The sequence below is a fragment of the Panthera uncia genome, chromosome A2 (genome assembly GCF_023721935.1).
Source record: "Panthera uncia isolate 11264 chromosome A2, Puncia_PCG_1.0, whole genome shotgun sequence".
In the NCBI taxonomy this organism is placed as follows: Eukaryota; Metazoa; Chordata; class Mammalia; order Carnivora; family Felidae; genus Panthera; species Panthera uncia.
Window position 1 is genome coordinate 25,038,549 of NC_064816.1, and position 19,431 is coordinate 25,057,979.

At 47.0% G+C, this 19,431-nt stretch overlaps 1 protein-coding gene across 4 annotated transcripts in view; it reads left to right on the forward strand.

The window, feature by feature from the left end:
- The window catches only part of FLNB (filamin B), a 142,982-nt gene that overhangs the window by 104,301 nt on the left and 19,250 nt on the right, over positions 1-19,431 (forward strand). The window contains exons 26-39 of one of the 4 annotated variants that reach the window (XM_049640769.1): positions 164-256; positions 1,046-1,169; positions 2,405-2,561; positions 3,607-3,796; positions 5,491-5,738; positions 8,168-8,239; positions 8,958-9,060; positions 9,654-9,794; positions 13,210-13,338; positions 14,405-14,578; positions 15,754-15,912; positions 16,200-16,403; positions 17,654-17,806; positions 17,913-18,035. In XM_049640769.1, the coding sequence (XP_049496726.1) occupies positions 164-256; positions 1,046-1,169; positions 2,405-2,561; positions 3,607-3,796; positions 5,491-5,738; positions 8,168-8,239; positions 8,958-9,060; positions 9,654-9,794; positions 13,210-13,338; positions 14,405-14,578; positions 15,754-15,912; positions 16,200-16,403; positions 17,654-17,806; positions 17,913-18,035 (2,070 nt within the window). The remainder of the gene's footprint in view (positions 1-163; positions 257-1,045; positions 1,170-2,404; positions 2,562-3,606; positions 3,797-5,490; positions 5,739-8,167; positions 8,240-8,957; positions 9,061-9,653; positions 9,795-13,209; positions 13,339-14,404; positions 14,579-15,753; positions 15,913-16,199; positions 16,404-17,653; positions 17,807-17,912; positions 18,036-19,431) is intronic. The other 3 variants (XM_049640770.1, XM_049640771.1, XM_049640772.1) reach the window with 3 other exon arrangements.

A 19,431-nucleotide genomic window follows, 5' to 3' on the forward strand; every position in this document is an offset into this window, starting at 1 on the left:
TGTGTGTGTGTGTGTGTGTGTGTGTGTGTGTGTGTGTGTGAGAGAGAGAGCGAGAGAGAGAGAGAGAGAGAGAGAGAGAGAGGGGAAGGGGGTGCTTTACTTAGATATCTACCTCTATTATATTATTATGGAGGACTCTGAAGTAACAGCCTTTTAATTTTAGTTGATGAGGTGGATTCCCAGTCATGGCGCAGCCCCTTGAAAGCCATTTCAGAGTTCTTTAAAGGTGACCCGAAGGGTGACTTTACGGAGACAGGTTTGCATTTTCCTATTGCCTGCTGCTCTAATTTATGTGACCTGAATGCCTCTTGCTGGCTTCATCCTTCACATTGCCTTGCTCCTGCCTCCTCTGCTTTGCTTACTGAGTAGACCATGCTTTGCTTAACCTACTCTGCCGTTAACCCATCCTTGATGCTCACGTTCAGAACTGGGATCTGGAATCTACCAACGCAATGCATGCCTTGATTATGTTTTAACATAGTCTCTAACCATCCCCTGTAGGCATCACTTTGAAGGTCCCCTCACCCCATGAGATTGACACCCTCACCTGTCCTGCACCTATGCCCATCCTGCCGGCGCCATACTGGTCTTTGATCAAAGGTGGCCATAAGTCTTGACTGGCCAGCCCATTGGTTAATTTTTCTGTTCAGAATTGTGGACTCTTTGGCCCTTCCTCAGCTATACAGTAAAATTGCCACATCCCAAGCATGCCTAACCAGCTTGAAAGGGTAGAGCATGTCTGCAACATGCATCTTTGCACAAGCACGGGCAGTCTCCTTAATTATACTCAAGGGCTGACTGAGTGTACTTTAGCCAACAGAAAGCTGAAGGTGTCTCTTGGGGTCATTTCTGCAACCATGAATTGGGGATCCTGTCTCCTGTGATTTCTCAGGCCTCTGATTATGGCCTGCCTGCCTTAATGTTACTCATCAGTGGAAACCAATGTGATTGGTTTGGGATGAATGTGATTCTGTTTCAAACTCAGCCCAGGGTGGAGTGAAGGAGAGTCCAAGCAGTTCCTCAGACTTATCATTTCTGTTCTCAGGCCTGGTGGAGCCGGTGAACATAGTGGACAATGGGGATGGCACACACACAGTGACCTACACCCCATCCCAGGAGGGGCCTTACATGGTCTCGGTTAAATACGCTGATGAAGAGATCCCTCGTAGGTAAGCTCCTGACACTTACAGAAGAGGGTCCAAACCAGCCTGAAGCCTACTCCTCTGCAGGATTGACCAGCACTGCCTTGGTGATCCACTCATCCATTCATTTATCCATCTGTCCATCCACCTATCCACCCACCCACTGGTCTATCTACCCATCTACCCATCCATCCACCCAACCATCCATCCATCCACTCAACCGTCCATCCATCTATCCATCCATCCATCCATCCATCCATCCATCCATCCATCCACACACCCACTCACCCACCCAGCCATCTATCCACCCATCCATCCACCCATCAGATCAGCAGGTATCACCGAGAACCTGCATGCTCTGCACAGGTATATCAATACACTAGCCTTGATATTTGTGTCTGCTCCTTTCTTAGCATCCTGTTTCCTCCTACTTTGTTCTTTTCAGCCATCTTTAATTTAAAGACAAGCTAAAATTAAGGAGTTGGGAATCTTTGAAGAAACAAGGAATGCATTAATTCATCAAAGTCTTCTTTCTGGTGGCCTTGCAAGTAGTTTTCTGATTAGGACAAAGATTTTTACTTTTTGACTTCTTTACTTTTTTTTTACTTTTTTACTTCTTTTGAGGATTTGGTTGGCAATAGCATTCCCAGAGGGTGTTGGATAGAAACCTATTCCTCAGTCATATTAATATGAAATGTTTCCTACATTCTTCCACTCTCCAAACAGCCTCTGAAGGTTTCTTTTTCTACTCCTTAAGATGAAAAAATTTTGCCCATACCCCTAATATACATATAGCTCTAGGTATATAGAAATACATAATTTATATATTATATTTATGTATTACTTTGTTAATAGGTAATTCACCATCTAAAGCATTCTAAAAATAGAAAAGAAGATAGAATATTAATTTTATTATTCTAATTATTTGTTCCAGTATTGTCTCTTAATTCCAATATTCCCTTCCCATTTTGGTAACCATTTTCTTAGCATAACAACAGTGAGTTAACCTTGTCTCCCAAATCAACTTGGGGATTAGTGTGTATCGCATGGAATGCACTCAGGGAAAGCCAGTCTGTCATATGATGGTTACATGGTTTTAAATTTCTGCTGGGTCTAAGGTACTTAAGGCACCCACTATCTTATCTGCTATAGAAATCCCTCATTTCAAGCCCAGTCTCTGTGTAAGGGAGATAAAGATGTAGCAGGGGTTGATGGTTGATGGTATCCACACTGACTGGGGATGTGTGTGTGTGTCTTTCAAGTCCCTTTAAGGTCAAGGTCCTTCCCACATATGATGCCAGCAAAGTGACTGCCAGTGGCCCTGGCCTCAGCTCCTATGGTGTGCCTGCCAGTCTGCCTGTGGAGTTTGCAATCGATGCCAGAGATGCCGGGGAAGGCCTGCTTGCTGTTCAGATAACGGTAACTTTGAGTTCTCTTCTAGGGTCCAACTTTATTAATAAAGACCTGATTTCCTGGCCAGGGATAAGAATAAGGTTTTAACAACCAATTTCTGGCCTGATGCAAGTGTTTGACAGTTTTTTGTTTTTTTTTTCCGACCAGAGAGTCAGTAATTGTGCCAGAGAACAAACATGCTTGCCTGAGAGGTCTGAAGGGGTAGCTCCAAATACCACGTGTGGATGAATCTCATGTAGTTTGATCTCTATTATATCTGTTCCTCTGTTTTTCTTTTAAAATGTTTTCAATTACTCATCGGATTAGTTAGGACTAAGCTTTGCTGCGTATCACAATATACCCGGCAAACAAGAGTGGCTTAAACATGGGATTATTCCCTCTGTTTAAACAAGCCGGGAGGCAAGCCACCTGGGTGCTATATGGCTCCGCAGAGAAACAGGCTCCATCTCTCTGCTCCTGTGTCCTGACTGTGGCTTCTTCTGGAGGCCTCCTCGTGGACCACGGGCCCTCTGATGCACATGGCAAGCTGGAAGGAGGAAGAGGAGCAGCAGGGGAAAAGGGGACTTTCGAGTCAATGAGCCACTTCAAGCAGCTCTGTGTACTTCCACTTCTCTCGCATTTATTGGAACTTTGTCACAAGTCACATGGCCATACCTGGTAGCAGAGGATGCTAGGAGGTGGGAACAGTCTACCCAGCCAAGAATTGGGTACCTTTTACTAAAGAGAAAAGGGAGAGAGTGGATGTGGTGGTGCAAGTGCAGGAGCCCTCTTGTCTCCCTGTATTTTAGTGGATCCGGAGCTCAATCACTACATGTTCACTTGACCGAAAAATTCCTAAACATTGACCATGTCCATATGGTGTTAAAGAGATCTGTGACTCTTTCTTCTCCCTAGCCCCACCCCCCCAAAAAGATTGTATTAAGCCAGTAATTCTGTCTCTTCCTGAAGAGGAATGCTCACATTCAATGAGCAGAATGTGTTTCGGTTTCCCATGAATGGTTTCTACATCTTGATGACAGCATCTTAAATAGCATTTCTCTGTGATTCCCAGGACCAAGAGGGAAAGCCCAAAAGAGCCACTGTCCACGACAATAAAGATGGCACGTATGCTGTCACCTACATCCCTGACAAGACCGGACGCTATATGATTGGGGTCACCTATGGGGGGGATGACATCCCATTGTCTCCCTACCGCATCCGGGCCACACAGACAGGAGATGCCAGCAAGTGTCTGGCCACAGGTGAGTGCAGGTCAAGGTCAGGAGTGTGGGCTTTGGAATCAGAAAGCCAAGGGCTAGCCTGTCTCTACCACTTAATAGCTACGTGATTAGGGCAGGTTGCTCAACCACCCTGAGCTTCAGTCAGACTCAGATAGAAGATCTTGCTGAGAACATTTGAATTCAAGAAACTCTTCTCAGGATCAGAGATCGTTTTGCCAGGGTTATTGCAAAGGTCAGATGAGGTCAGGCACGAACAATGCTTAGCACGGTGCCAGGCGCATGGAAGCTATTATTATGTTACTTTTGAAGTGGGCGCTTTGGTTGAGAGATAGTGGCTCCCATGAAAAGCTGCACATGTGTGCCTCCCTTTCATGAGTCGATGGTTTAATTATTCAAGATTTATTCAAGAGCATTTTGGGTCAGCGTTAGAGAAACGCGTTCAAGGATCTAGGTTTTTTCCTTAGCACTGGAGACTGTGCCTGTATCTCAGAATGTCTCCAGGAATACATTTGAGCATCATACTTCCTTCAGTTTCTAAGACATGAAGACCGTCATGGGCCCTTCCGTTTCTAAGAACAGCTCTTGCTACTCTGATGCTACTGCACCAGATTCCTCAACATGAATCCCCATCTCTGAGATGAAACAGATTTGCTTCTCTTTACATCACACATAGGTCCACCATGGATGTGTTCTATTTCTCTCCTATCTTCTCTTGTTCTGAATGGGGAAAAACTTTTGGCTTTTAGAGCAAGTTGTAAACTCCTCAACTTGGCAATTTTGGGCTCAAAAATTGAGAAATTTTGAAACACTGGCCAGTCCAATTTGCCACCTCTTAGGTCTGTGCTGTGCCAGGTACGACTAGATTGCCTTTGCTAACCTGTGGGAGTGATGATACTGGGTGTGGACTTACTCCCTGCTTTCCAGGCCCTATTCCCTCCTTTGCTGGGGCGGAATCCTGAGCAGAATATTCTCAGCCTGGGGGCTCTCGGAGGCCACAGTTCTCTGTCATTCAAGGCCTTCCACAAACTGGCCCCAGGCTTCCTTCTACTACTCACTGTCTGAGCAACGTGTTCTTAGCATTCCCTGTTGCTTCTACACACTTGGAGGGTTTTTTAAATTGTTTTGCCAGTGTGCTTTTAGCTCACTTTTCTACACTTCCTGATATGTGGATCCTGTATGAAGGGGTGCCACAAGTCAGACAGATAGAGACTAGTCATGGTTTGGGGACAGAGGTTCTATGTCTCCCCTAGCCAAGAGTACCTGTCCTTCAGAATTCAGCCATTCCCCTTATCTCAAAAAGCCCTTTGTCAATGTGGCAACCCTGGGATATACATTCTTAGGACTTTATTTATAGAGATGTACTACAGGACTCCTCTCTGAAAAACAATTGATAATTTTTTCTGTACTTAGCTCCTCCTCCACGTTTCCACAATACATTGAGCTGTCATTCCTGGTGCCTGGCCTACATCTGCCTGCCTGTTAGGTTAGGTTAGGAACATCTCGAGAGCAGGAACCCTGTTTGGATCACTTTGGTGTGTACCTTGCCCTTAAGAAAATGCCCAGTATATATTTGTTTAGGGAAGTTGACTGTCATCCCCATACCCTTGAATGCTTGAACCTTGAATCACCACATGAATATGAGATTTGTTCTCAGGCCTCCAGGGCCCTTGTCTACAGCTAGAGCTTCCATTTTCTTCCCCTGAACTTTTCTACAGGTCCTGGAATCGCCTCCACTGTGAAAACCGGCGAGGAAGTGGGCTTTGTGGTTGATGCCAAGACTGCTGGGAAGGGGAAAGTGACCTGCACGGTTCTGACCCCAGACGGCACCGAGGCTGAGGCTGATGTCATCGAGAACGAGGATGGCACCTACGACATCTTCTACACGGCCGCCAAGCCAGGCACCTATGTGATCTATGTGCGCTTTGGCGGCGTTGATATTCCCAACAGCCCCTTCACTGTCATGGTAAGGAAAATTCCTTCCCTAGAGCACTCTGCTAGGATAGAAATAGTAACAGCTGCCATTCGTTAAATCCTGGCTAGAACATCCCCTTCCCCTTTTTTTCTTCAAAAAATTTTTCTTAAGCAGTCATGACCTTATAGAGTCCTAGAATAATCTCTAGAAATCCAGAGACCCTTGGCTCTAAGAGTTTTTAAGAAACCTTATTGGCCACCAAAGTATCTGTCATACTAAGGGTCTTAAGCAATATCCTGGCCTAAGCCCAGCTCAGAAAGATACACTTTGACAAAAAATGTTTGTAAGTAAAACATCACATTTTTTATTCTGCTTATTCTTCCTCCTTCCTCCTCCCTCATCTCCATGGCCTTGAGGAGAGAGGTTCCTGATGCCGTTATGTCTGCAGACTTGACTTGTATCCCAGGACACAAAGTACCTCCAGTTTTGTTTTGGAAAGATTCAGATTTTGCATAGGTGCGGGAAATAGCATGTCTTTTGAATAGTAACACCTGGTGCAAAGGGAAACCATTATGTGGGCCTCTGGGCCAGAGAATGGTGAGGTTCTTTAATTTTCAGCGAGTGACTTTTGGACCTTCCTCTGATTATGAAGGTTCTTCAGCCAAGAAAATATTAGAAATCTCATTTGACCTTCAGAAAACCAAGCATTGTTGGCCCTTTTGCAGGTGAGGTATAGGAACAAGGCTCAGGCTCAAGTTCACTGAGCCCAGAGTGCCTGCTGTGGACAGCCATCAGGTGCTGTGGGTCTCCCCTTACACAGTGTCCTTTGATGCCACGGGCAACAGCGGTGCTCAACCACAAAGTTCTTATAAGGCCTCTGTGACTTGGCCCCACACAGCCTGCGAAGCCCCTTCTCACGATTTCACTTTATGTAGTGATAGAGAAGAGACTACATTCCAAAGAGAAGGCCACGCCTCCCATCCAAACAGTCTGTAATCTATTGTAGCCCTTCTTCCCCCTTTCCATAGATATTTGTTTATCTGTAAACATTCTGCCAAGAATCTGGAGGCTCCTTTTTGTCTCAAGGATGTAAGCCCTTGTCAACTTTGAGCCTGTTCATTTGGGAGTGTTTTTCTCCTTCAATAGAAAAGGCTGAAAAGAAATGCAGCTAGAGAGTTTATATCCTTATTTCCAGAGAAGGGCCCCAGTTACAGTTTTAAGAATCCGTTTTAGTCTGTAGCGGGTTTTATCTGGTGAGTTAGAATATATAGGCATCATGGAAGAGTGGTCCCCGGGCCTTGCTGGTGCAATGAGCTAGGCAGAAAAGGGCAGTCACCCACAGTACCTGGTTTGGGTCTTTATTCTCCTGTTCCAAGCTTTTTCCAGCCTTACCTAGATAGACTTTCTTTGTATGTGGATTCCCTGCCTCTCTCTACAGACTTGTGGCCAAAAGGACATGAACACACAGTACTGCCTTCACAGCTCATGTATCAGGGAGGCCCAGCAGGCTGGTTCAGTTAAATACATCATGAAGCCAGCTTATCTGCTCATCACTGTTGAGAATGGATTGAAGGCCATAGCGTGGCCATTGAAAGATTGTTCTCCTGGCCAATTTGCCCCTGCATGGCCCCAAGCTACAAGAGAGCCCTAGAAGATGGGGAGAGGGCTGTTTCAAAAATTGAAGTCTTTCTAAATGAAGTCCCCTTTCCACAGATGCCAAAATACAAAGGAGTAAATGCAGGCGTGTAGGCCTTCCTCCAGGGGGTGGCCTTCCAGTTCAGTGTTGACTGTCGTAGAAGACGATCCCTCCTTTATCAGGTCAATTGGAACATGAAGTCTGTGGTTTGAAGCAAAAATGAGCTTATAAAGACTTTTAACACATTAAGACCATGGACCCTTACCAAATAACAGAAGACCACTTTTCCAGTTTCATGCCACGAAAGTGACTAGTGTTCATTTTTCCCATTTGCACAACACACACATCAACTTCATGCGTGGGGTCACATCATACACATTGCTTTGCAACTTGCTTCCATCCCTCAGGGTGTCATACGTACCCTTCCACATTAATTCATCAGACTTGGTAGCTTCTTCAGGTGTACAGGTTTACATAATTTACTTACCTGACTCCCTGCCAGTTGGACGTTTTAGGTTAGGTCATGTTCTCATGACCATCAACAGCTGTGGTAAAACGCCTTGCATACATCATTTACCTGTGGACTTGCCTGCTAACATGTCGATAGGCCTGCTTCATAGAGGTGGGATCGTGGGTTCAAAGGGCATGTGGATTTGACCTTTGAAGAAAGGATCCCACTCGCTCTCCACAAGGGGAGAAAGAATGTAGGCTCCTGCTGGAGGGAGTGGCTCCCTGCTGTGCAAGACGGAGCAGATGGGGAGGAAGCCAGCCTCAGGTTGTAGCATCTAAGTAGCAATGTCCCTTCAATGTGATTCCCAACTAATCTCCATTTGCCACTGACCAGGCCACAGATGGGGAAGTCGAGGCCGTGGAGGAGGCACCGGTAAATGCATGTTCCCCCGGATTCAGGCCCTGGGTACACTTTTTTTTTTTTCTCCTTTTTGCGTTTCTGTGTTTACTCAGCCTTCATTTCAGAAAAGCTGCAGCCTGCTTCTGGGGATTGCTTCAGCCCTCTGGGTGTCCTGGTCATTGGTTTGTCCCCCACTGATCAGTCCGTCACAATGATCCCCGCTTCCTCTGTAATGAGACCCACCCGTGTCATCGTATGCGCTCCACGAATCTCCAGCCGTCATGTCTGTGATCACGCTCGGTGTAGCCTGTCTCCGCGGTTCAGAGAAAGACGGGCCATCCTCAAGCCCTCCTGCTGACTCTCAGCCGCCACTAGCACATTTGGTTTCTGTTCAGGGGGAAAGCCACCCGCTGCTACTTTCTGCCACTTAAAACGCACCTTCTTTTCCAGGCCACAAGCAACTAAACCTTTCCAGGTGGAGCCTCTTGGGACTCACAGACATTGCTGTCTCTTACTTTTCCACTGTCCCGTGAGCACTGCTGGGAATTTTACAAGCAAACTGCCTAGTGATTTTTAGCAATTGGTCAGCATGACTTCTCCAGTCCTTCAGGTCCTGCTCTGGCCCTGGGGGCAGCTAGACTAAGCCCGTCCTGTACGGGCAGCCACGTCCCCACACCCCGGCTGCACTAGCTTGCAAAATTCCCAGTTGCTCTCTGCCCTCTGCTGTTTCATTGGCCCACACGGTTGTCCACTTTACCCAGTGACCACTGCTTCCTGTTTTTAGGTAACCGAGGAGGCCTATGTCCCAGTGAGTGACATGAACGGCCTGGGCTTTAAGCCTTTCGACTTGGTCATTCCATTTGCCGTCAGAAAAGGAGAAATCACCGGTAAGCACTGTCATGGAAGCCGCTTTGTTCTCACTGGCTTGCACTAGCTTTCCAGAAGGGTGCCTGGGAGGTGGTTCCACCTGTCCCCGACACCTGGGGTCCTGAACCTAGCACCCCTGTTTCTTGCTGTGGGGGGATCAGTCCATGAGCCCCTGAGATTACAACTGTCGGGTTCCTGTCCCTCCTTTTTTCCTGCCTTCTCTTATTCTTGCACCTTTCCAGATATGACATTGACACTGAAGCCTATTGTACAAGAGTTTCTTTCTCTTCTAGCCTCCTTTTAATGCCTCGTTCTCTTTGAGTTGATACTCTGCTAATTCTCCTGGCCTTGTGGTCTTCTCTAGTCTTGTGTGAGCTTCTCATTTGTCAGAACAAAAGTAAAAAACTCTTTACTTGAGTTGCCTGCTGCATTTGTAGAAGAAAAAGGGAACAAAATAAAGGCAAACGTGTCTCTGTTTTCCCATTGTGGATCTTGGATGCTTCAGGCAGCAGTGAGTGCTCTTGCCTCTGAAGGCCACCTGGGCCTTTGTGCTCAGCCTCTCTGGGGGAAGCCGCTGGTGGGCTCATGGCTCTCTCTTCCTGTGCTCTAACAGGAGAGGTCCACATGCCTTCTGGGAAGACGGCCACGCCTGAGATTGTGGACAACAAGGACGGCACAGTCACCGTCAGATACGCCCCCACTGAAGTCGGGCTGCATGAGATGCACATCAAATACATGGGCAGCCACATCCCTGGTGAGTCAGGCTCGGCACCTTGGCCAGCACTCCCCGCAGGACAACAAGACTTGGGCCTGAATGTCTGGGAGGTTTGCAGAGACGTTCAGTTGGCTGCTGTGTGGGAAACAGTTCTCAGTGGCAGGATCGGGAAGGCAGTGTCAGTGTCCCTGTGAAACCAAACAGCCCGTGTCCCCAGCAGATCTAGCCACTCTCCAGAAGGGACAATGCAGCTAAGCATCCTGGGTCACAGTTCAGGCCCTTAGCTTCATGATTGTCTTTGTCACTATGCCGAGTGTGGCCACAGGGTGAGCTGGGAGAAAAATGTGAGGCGCACGAAGGGACTTTCCAGCCTGGCCTACAGAGCCCTATGGAGTGTGGGGTTTGGGGGCAGAAGAGAGAACAAGATGCTTTATGTTCACAGTGCCCTTGACAAGGAAATTCAGCTCAGATTTTGTGTCCATCAACCAGCACAGTGTTATTCTTGTTTTTTTTTTAATTGTTCAAATGGTTCTCTATTTTTAAATGTAATATTTTGAGTAGGCAACATCTCCACATGGTTTAAAAAATGATGTGGGGAAAAGTTTCCTTCCCACCCATATCGCCACCTGACCTCTCCTTGAACCTGACTACTGTTAATTTTTTATGTTGGATATCAGAACATTTTTAAGACTCTATAAACAAATGGGAAATACAGATTCTTTTCAAAAAAATTTTTTTTAACATCTATTTATTTTTGAGAGACAGAGAGTGTAAGTGGGGGAGGGGCAGAGAGAGAAGGAGACACAGAATCCAAAGCAGGCTCCAAGCTCTGAGCAAGCTGTCAGCACAGAGCCCGACACGGGGCTCAAACCCCCGAACCATGAAATCATGACAGCTAAAGTCGGATGCTCAACCAACTAAGCCACCCAGGTGCCCCTAAATTTTTTTTAGTGTTATTTATTTATCTTGAGAGAGAGAGAGAGCACAAGTGGGGGAGGGAAAGAGAGATTGAATCCCTAGCAGGCTCTGCACAGTCAGCACAGAGCCTGGTGCAGGGCCTGAACTCAGGACCCATGAGATCATGACCTGAGCCGAAATCAAGAGTTGGACGTTTAACTGACTGAGCCACCCAGATGCCCCAGGAAATATAGATTCTTAAGCCCTTTCCCACTTATGCATAAATAGTAGCATACACTACACATGGCTCTGACCTTGCCCTTTCCAGTCTAACTGTATATCCAGGAGAGTTTTTCATGTCCTAATGATAGAGCATGTCGCACCGTTTGGATAAACCGTGATAGATTTCACCTTTCCCCCCGTTGGAGAACATTCAGGTTCTTCTCTCCCTTTTGCTGTCGCTAGTCAGGCTGCAATGAATGGCCTTTATTCCATCATTTCACTCTCATGAAGGTATATCTGTGAGATTTAGTTCCCAGGGTAGGAATTGCTGGACACAGGTATAGACATCTATCATTTTGATCGATCTTGCCAAATTGCCCTTCAGTGGGGCTCCCCCAATTCAGACACCCACCAGCAATGTAGACCAGCACCTGCTTTTCCACCAGTTTGCCAATGGAATAATAGGCTGTCAGATTTTTGGATCTTGGCCACACTGACAGTTCAAAAACCAGTATTTTGGTGTTGCTTTATTTGTATTTCCCTTGTGAATGAGAGTGAGCAACTTTCTGTATGTTTAAGGACTATTTGTATTTTTCTGTGAACTGAGCACTTATTTCCTTGGCCAGGTTTTTCCATTTGGCCATTGGCCAATATTCTGTATTGGCTTTGTCATAACAGTTTCTGAGAGCAAATTAAATATTGGAGAGATTAGCCCTTTGTGATAGAAGTTAACAAATATTTTTCCTAGCTTGATATGTTTGTTGTGGTTCATGCATACATGTGTGCATAATGTTTGTTTAAAGTGAAAACATATTATCTACTTTTATCTAAATATTCTAAAGATGCAGATGTAGAGAAAGTAAAAAATGTCTTCTCCCATTCCCTTCTACTTCCACTGCTGGGGTGTGTATCTTTCCAGATGTTTCTCTCTGTGCCTACCTACATGCATACATAAATTTGTTCTTCCAAGGAAATGAGATAATGGCATTAATATTATATAGCAACTTGCCTTTTTCTCTTTTTTATTTTTATTTTTAGAGAGTATGAGAGAGCATGACCAGGGGATAGAGGCAGAGGCAGAGGGGGAGAGAGAGAGAGAGAGAGAAAGAGAGAGAGAGAATCTGAAGCAGGAACTCAGCACAAGCCCTACACAAGATTTGATCCCATGATCCTGGGTTCATGACCTAAGCTGAAATCAAGAGTCGGATACTTAACCAACTGAACCACCCAGGCGCCCTTCCTTTTCCTCTTTATAATGAGACACATTATAATCTCTCAAGTATAATATACACAGATCTCCCTCATTGTTTGTTTTTTTTTAATGTTTATTTTTGTGAGAGAGAAAGAGCCCGCTCATGCACACACATCCATGGGGGAGGGGCAGAGAGAAGGAGAGAGGGAATCCTAAGCAGGCTCTGTGTTGTCAGCACAGAGCCCAACATGGGACTCAATCCCATGACCCTGGGATCATGACCTGATCTGAAATCAAGAGTTGGACACTTAACTGACTAAGCCACCCAGGCGCCCCATTCCTCATTGTTTTTAATGAACTGCACAAGTAGACCAATGTTTATTTAACTGACCCCCTATTGTTGGACACTGCAGCCTTTTCCTAATTTGGATCTGGGCACTGTGGAAATGAAGTCCTTGTACAGAACTGGGAGCAGGGTGGGGAGAAAGATTTCTAGGGATACATTCCTAGGGGCCTCATGGGGCCTTATATTTTGAAAGCATGGTAAATGGCCTTCCCAAAAGACCTTTCCAGTTGTGTTCCCTCCAGTAGTGGGTCATTTTTCCACATGGCCAGATGTTTCCTCCTTATTGGTTAAGTTGAGCTGCACTGCCCTGCTTGGGCCCCCCTCTAGACTGGAGCAACCTTGGGATTGTTTTTCTTGTGCAGTGATTGAAAAAAAGGCAGCGAGTAGACCTGTTGGGTGTCCCAGCATGGTGAAATCTACTGGAGTCTCCTTTTTTTTTTTTTTTTTTAAATTTTTTTTAATGTTTATTTATCTTTGAGAGACAGAGTGAGAGTGAGGGAGGGGCAGAGAGAGAGAGGGAGACAGAATTTGAAGCAGGCTCCAGGCTCTGAGCTGTCAGCACAGAGCACGACACGGGACTCAAACTCACGAACTATGAGATCATGACCTGAGCCAAAGTCAGATGCTTAACCAACTGAGCCACCCAGGTGCCCCTGGAGTTTCCTTTCAATTTCTACCTCTGTGTAGGAAATACCAGCCTTGCTTGCTATTAGGTGAATGTTAAGACACTGGTTGTCCAAGCTATGCATTTGTCCCTCCATGAGTCCCCCTCAATTTTGTGTTCTTTGCAAACCCAGAGAGCCCGCTCCAGTTCTACGTGAACTACCCGAACAGTGGGAGTGTTTCTGCATACGGTCCAGGCCTGGTGTATGGAGTGGCCAACAAAACTGCCACCTTCACCATCGTCACCGAGGATGCAGGAGAAGGTACCGTGTGGTTATGTGGTTTTATGCTTCTGGCCATCCATTTGGAGAGTTAGGTGGACACATTTCCAGGGTAGCTTTTGTTTGTTTGTTTCTTTGTTTGTTTGTTTGTTTTTGGGAGGAGAGAGAGAGAGCATTAAGGAGCAGGGGAGGGGCAGAGAGGAGGTGGAGAGAGAGAGAATCCCAAGCAGGCTCCTTGCTGTTAGTGTGGAGCCCACCATGGGGCTCAACCTCACGAACTGTGAAATCATGACCTGAGCCAAAATCAAGACTCGGACGCTTAACCAACTGAGCCACCCAGGTGCCCCGTTTTTCATAAATGTCTTATGCACAGCTGCTCTGTCTTACCCAAAACAGAACTTCTGAAGTCCTCTGTGTTCTGATCGAAATCATATTGATTATATGAAATGTGTTATGTGACTTGCCTGAAATTGAAGCATGTTTTGGGAAAATGATGGTTTTGCATTTGTTCTATCTTGCACATGTACAAATATCAAGCGGACTGACTACATGTGTTACCGCCCATTCCAGATAAAGCTCTATGCCTATGACCATTGTCATCGTGGAGACTTCTAAATTTGTGATTCTTTTTTTTTTTTTTTTGTTAAGATTTTATATTTAAGTAATCTCAACACCTGATGCAGGGCTCAAACTCAACACCCCTTAGATCAAGAGTCACATGCTGCACCGACTGAGCCAGCCAGGCGCCCACCCAGGGATTTTCAGGATGGCATCCAGTGCCCAACCAACAGGGCTGTGTGTGTGTGACTCTCCCATACGCATGATTGGTGTGTAGGATGCTATTCCTTTCACATCCCAAGTATCCTTAAGAATAGAGAGAACTTCGGGGTCATTTGTAGTGAAGAAATCAGATGGTGGAGTGTCTTTCCAGTGGACAATTTTACCACGTGAACTGCTTTGTTCTGACGTGCCCCTGGCCTCTGGCTCCTGTGGCGTGTGTCAGTCTGTTGTTCCTCACATGGGGACTGCCCTGGATGAGGTATGATCCCTGTTGAAACAAGGAATCTTTGTCTCCCTAAAGGTTCTCCTTCCTTCCTCCCATCCACAGGGGGCCTAGACTTGGCTATCGAGGGACCTTCAAAGGCCGAAATCAGCTGCATTGACAACAAAGATGGGACATGCACAGTGACCTACCTGCCCACCCTGCCAGGTGACTATAGCATCCTGGTCAAGTACAATGACAAGCACATCCCTGGCAGCCCCTTCACGGCCAAGATCACAGGTAAGGTCACCTGGCTTGCCGGGGGGCTTCCTGGAGGTATGGGGAAGTACAGCTGCCCTAACAGCCTCTCTCCCCATCAGACCAGCAACAGGAGGCTAGGCCTCTACATGGAGGTTTCACACAGACTCCTTAGGGAGGAATTGGGGTGTAAAGTCACTGTTGGGTTGGCCTAATTCCTCCCTTACCCGGTAATCCAAGGAAAACCAAGCAGTGCCATTCGGAGGGCACTTTTTTTGTGCCAGTCTGACTGCAGCCTGCAAAATAGCAGGCCCTCAGATAGAGGCATTCAGATACCTATTACATGGCTACATGGACCCAAAGATGCCCTTCAGCATCACTACTAGATAGATTCTCTCTCCATTTTACAGATGGAAAAACTGACGCTTGGAGAGACAGTGGCTTAGCCAAATTCGGACATGGGTATTCTGGGATTCAGATACACATTATCTGATTCAAAGTCCACACTCCTAATGTCTGTTGTGCTGGCTGTGTTCATATCACACTATCAGTGGGTTAAAAAGGAGATATGAGGGGGCATCTGGGTGGCTCAGTCAGTTAAGCTTCCGACTTCGGCTCAGGTCATGATCTCACGGTTTGTGGGTTCGAGCCCTGCGTTGGGCTCTGGGCTGACAGCTCAGAGCCTGGAGCCTGCTTCAGATTCTGTGTCTCCCTCTCTCTCTGCCCTTCCCCTGCTCTCTCTCTCTCTCTGTCTCTCTCTCAAAAATAAATATAACAAACATTAAAAAAATATTTTAAAAAACATTTAAAAAGGAGATAGGAAAAATGAGGTTCCTATCCCTAAGGATATCCCTAAGTTGTTTAGACCTATTAAGCAGTCAGCAGTATTGTGTAGAAGATGATGAGTGCTCACCTGAGGAATGCCCAAGACAATGGCAGACAGGTGACAGGTGCCTCCCACTGGCAAAGACTCCTTTAAAAAGTGGTCTGAGAAGACTCAAATTTCCAGTGCCTGCCAGTTCCCTTTAACCAGACATAATTAGCAATCATTCATTGTTGGTTAGGTCTGCTTATTGTTCAAGACAGGTATTTTCAATTAACTTTGGGTAATTAATTCTCACCTGATCATCTGTAAATGGCATGTGGAATGAGGGCTCCAGAGAGCTGGGGTGACCCACATGTAACAAGAGCCGCATTTGGGGGGGGCTGTTTCCCAGATGACAGCAGACGGTGCTCTCAGGTAAAGCTGGGCTCTGCTGCTGACTTCCTGCTTGACATCAGCGAGACCGACCTCAGCACCCTGACGGCCAGCATTAAGGCCCCATCTGGCCGTGACGAGCCCTGTCTCCTGAAGAGGCTGCCCAACAACCACATCGGTGAGCCCAGGCCACCTTCCTGGCTGGAGCTGGGTGGGAGATGGGCATTGCCCCAGTCCGGTCCTGGGCAATTGGTAGCACATTAGAGTATGAGGTGATAAACCTTCTGGGTCACACGTGATAACAGTCTGAGTGAGATTCTGCATGGCGATGTTGACCACGCTCTTGGATGCTGGCGAGTCAGGAGGGAAGTCCTGCTTCCCTTCTTGTGAGTGTGTCTCCCTCCCCCCTCCTCTCCTTCATCCTGTTCTCCCACCTTACAAACCCGAAGCTTTGCTCTGGTACAGGCATCTCCTTCATCCCCCGGGAGGTGGGTGAACACCTGGTCAGCATCAAGAAGAACGGCAGCCACGTGGCCAACAGCCCTGTGTCCATCATGGTGGTCCAGTCTGAGATCGGTGACGCACGCAGAGCCAAAGTCTATGGCCGTGGCCTGTCAGAGGGCCGGACTTTTGAAATGTCTGAATTCATCGTGGACACAAGGGATGCGGGTATGTGGGGATGCTCCCAGGAAAAGGCCCAGAGCTCACGGGAATGATCTTTTTGCTTCTTTTTGTTTTTCCATCCTACCATCTTCCTTTTCTTTCTTAGCATCTCTCTAACTGTATGTAGGTCCTTATATGTGCGTTATCATTTAAGTCCCATGAGCCTCAGTGAAGTGGGAATTATATGCGTTTTCTAGATGAAGAAACAGGCTTCTAAGAGTTAACAGCCCATCTGCTTCTGGCATTTGAATCCAGAGTCAAAACAGTTCCCAGATCTCTGTCATTATGTGTACTCCCGCCATTCTCTGCAGCTTTTCCAGGGTCTCCTCGACTCAGCCCAAGCAAAGGAGGTTGGTCCAGCTTGCCAAGATTGTGTCAGCTGAGGGATGCTTTCATGGAAATATGGAATCTCTTCCTGTACCCTCTTTAAAATGGCTTGAATTTGGTTGGCCCTCTCCAAACTATGCCACATGACAGTATCTTCATTTTCTGCCTTCTTGAGTGATGGTCACATTGGTGACTTCTAGACAAAGTCACAGTCCCACGGGAGAGGGCTAGAGACTTTCTGGTCCTGGTGAGTTGATGCTCCTTGTTGATTCTTCAGGTTGTTAAACCTTCAGATCTGCTGTCTTAATGGTTCCCTGGCTGGACATCTGAGGCACCTTGGGAGCAGTTTAAAAATTCAAATTGTCAGGCCTACAGCCGGTGATTAATACATGCCGTTCTTGGAGGCGTGTGGCCAGAGTGGCTTTCCCAGTGGCTTCTGTGGGACAGGTGCTCTGTGGGATATTAATAGATACCCTTGAGAGGCTGCAGGTGGCTGAGCCAGTTGAGCGTCAGACGCTTAGTTTCAGCTCAGGTCATGATCCCAGGGTCATGGGCTCGAGCCCCCATGTCAGGCTCTGAACATGGAGCCTGTTTAAGTTCTCTCTCGCTCTCTTGCTTCCTCTCTCCTCACTACCCACCCCTCTCCCTTGCTTGCTCACTCTCTGTCTCTAAAAAAAATTAAAAAATTAAATGGATATCATTGAGAAAAGAGTTCTATGGTCAAAGCCATGCTCAGCAGGGTTTTTCACTACAGGATTTCTCAGAGCTTTTAACCTGCTCCTCTGTCTGGGGCTGCCTACATTACTGTCTTTCTGACATCTGGAAATAGCGGTTTGCATTTCCAGAGCCTGATGTCCTTGCTGCATGCATGGAGCTCCCCCACCCCCAGTGAGTTGCAGTCCCATCAGCTCTGGGTCACGGTGTTGCAGGTTATGGTGGTATATCCTTGGCTGTGGAAGGCCCCAGCAAAGTGGACATCCAGACAGAGGACCTGGAAGATGGCACCTGCAAGGTCTCCTACTTCCCCACTGTGCCTGGGGTTTACATCGTCTCCACCAAGTTTGCTGATGAGCACGTGCCTGGTGAGTCTGGTCCCCTCTGCCCTCCCTGTCCAACACCTAGGTTTTCTGTAAATGCTGTGCCTCAGCCTATCTGGGCTGCTCACAAGGGTCTTCTTGGTTCTTGCAGGGAGCCCGTTTACCGTGAAGATCAGCGGAGAGGGAAGAGTCAAGGAGAGCATCACCCGTACCAGTCGGGCCCCGTCTGTCGCCACTGTCGGAAGCATCTGTGACCTGAACCTGAAAATCCCAGGTGAGTATGAGTTGTTTAGGGGTCAGGGCGGTGGGCGCCACTAGAAACCACATCCGGGTGTGGCCTAGAACATACTAAATCCTCTATGGGTGACTGCTTTTAAGTAAGTAAGTATTGTATTTATTTATATTTTTAATACTGTTTTCACAGAGCCCCACCTGAGAAAAAAAAATCTGCTTACCTGCCACCTTTTTGTTCTTCTGAATGAAAATAGCTTTACTGTGTCACATGGGGGGGGGGAGATAAATAAGCTTTTAGATTTGAATTTAATCTCTGTCGAATAGAGTCAGGTCAGTGAGAGAACTGACCCTGCTGATGCCAATATTTGGAAGTATTTCAAAAGTGTCAGCCTTATGGCATCCTCCCAAAGTTAGTTCTTCCCTTCCATCCCTAAAATGAGAGTGGAGACTGGGTGGGTGGGCCACATTCAGCCCTTTGGCCGTGAACTGTGTAAACGGACACTTCAGTCTGTCTGAATGTAGCCTGGGGTTCCTTCTATAGAGAGACGTCACTGTGAGTGCAGATTCTGAGGGTCCTCTGCCCAGAGGCTGGCACACACTATATTGTTGGACAGATCCTGTGGCACGGAATATCTATAGAGTCTTCAGATGAAGCTCATGGTGTGATCTGGAGAGGGGGCCGTTTCTCCCACGCTGCATTTCCCCTCTTTCCGAACTTGTCCCATGTCTACTTACCTTGGCTTCTGAGCCAGTCATTGGCGGGTGGCGGGTTCTTCCTGGGCAGAGGCACAGTCGTCACATGAGAATGTGGGGAAAGCCTCATTGCTGCAGTGTCCACACAGAATCACTTATTAGAAAGAGCTAATGCCTTGTGATCGCGGAAAGTTCACGTGTTCAAAAACGAGGAAAGTTAAGTGTCACCTCATCCCCCAACAACTGGGGGGATGGGGAGGTTGAGGTTCACATCTGAGGCCCAGAGCTGAACCCTGATTGCCTCCAGCCTCATGAACACGTGGGGTCAGTTTCAGATCACACTTGTGTCCTTGTTACACACCATAGTCCACGTCAAAAAAGATACTTCCAATTTTTAGTGAGTACATGAGATTCCATTCCATGTCCCGATGCACCATCCTTCATCGTATGCGATGTCCTATTCCAAGTACACTCTTTTCCATCCCTGGGTTCCAACAATCGGCGCTCTGGAACAAACGTTCTCCACTGTGTGCTCAGGCTACCTTCATGTCGGATGGATGTCCCAGCGTGGGACTACTGGGCTGATGTGTTTCAAAAACTGCTACACCTTGGCAGACTGCCCTCCAGAAAAAGGATCAGTACCCGTTTATCCATTCCCCCACCAGCACTGGGCACTGTGTTTGGTTCCCACTTTGATCATTCTGATGGAAAATAAGGGGTCCGGTTTCCAGCTTCATTTCTTG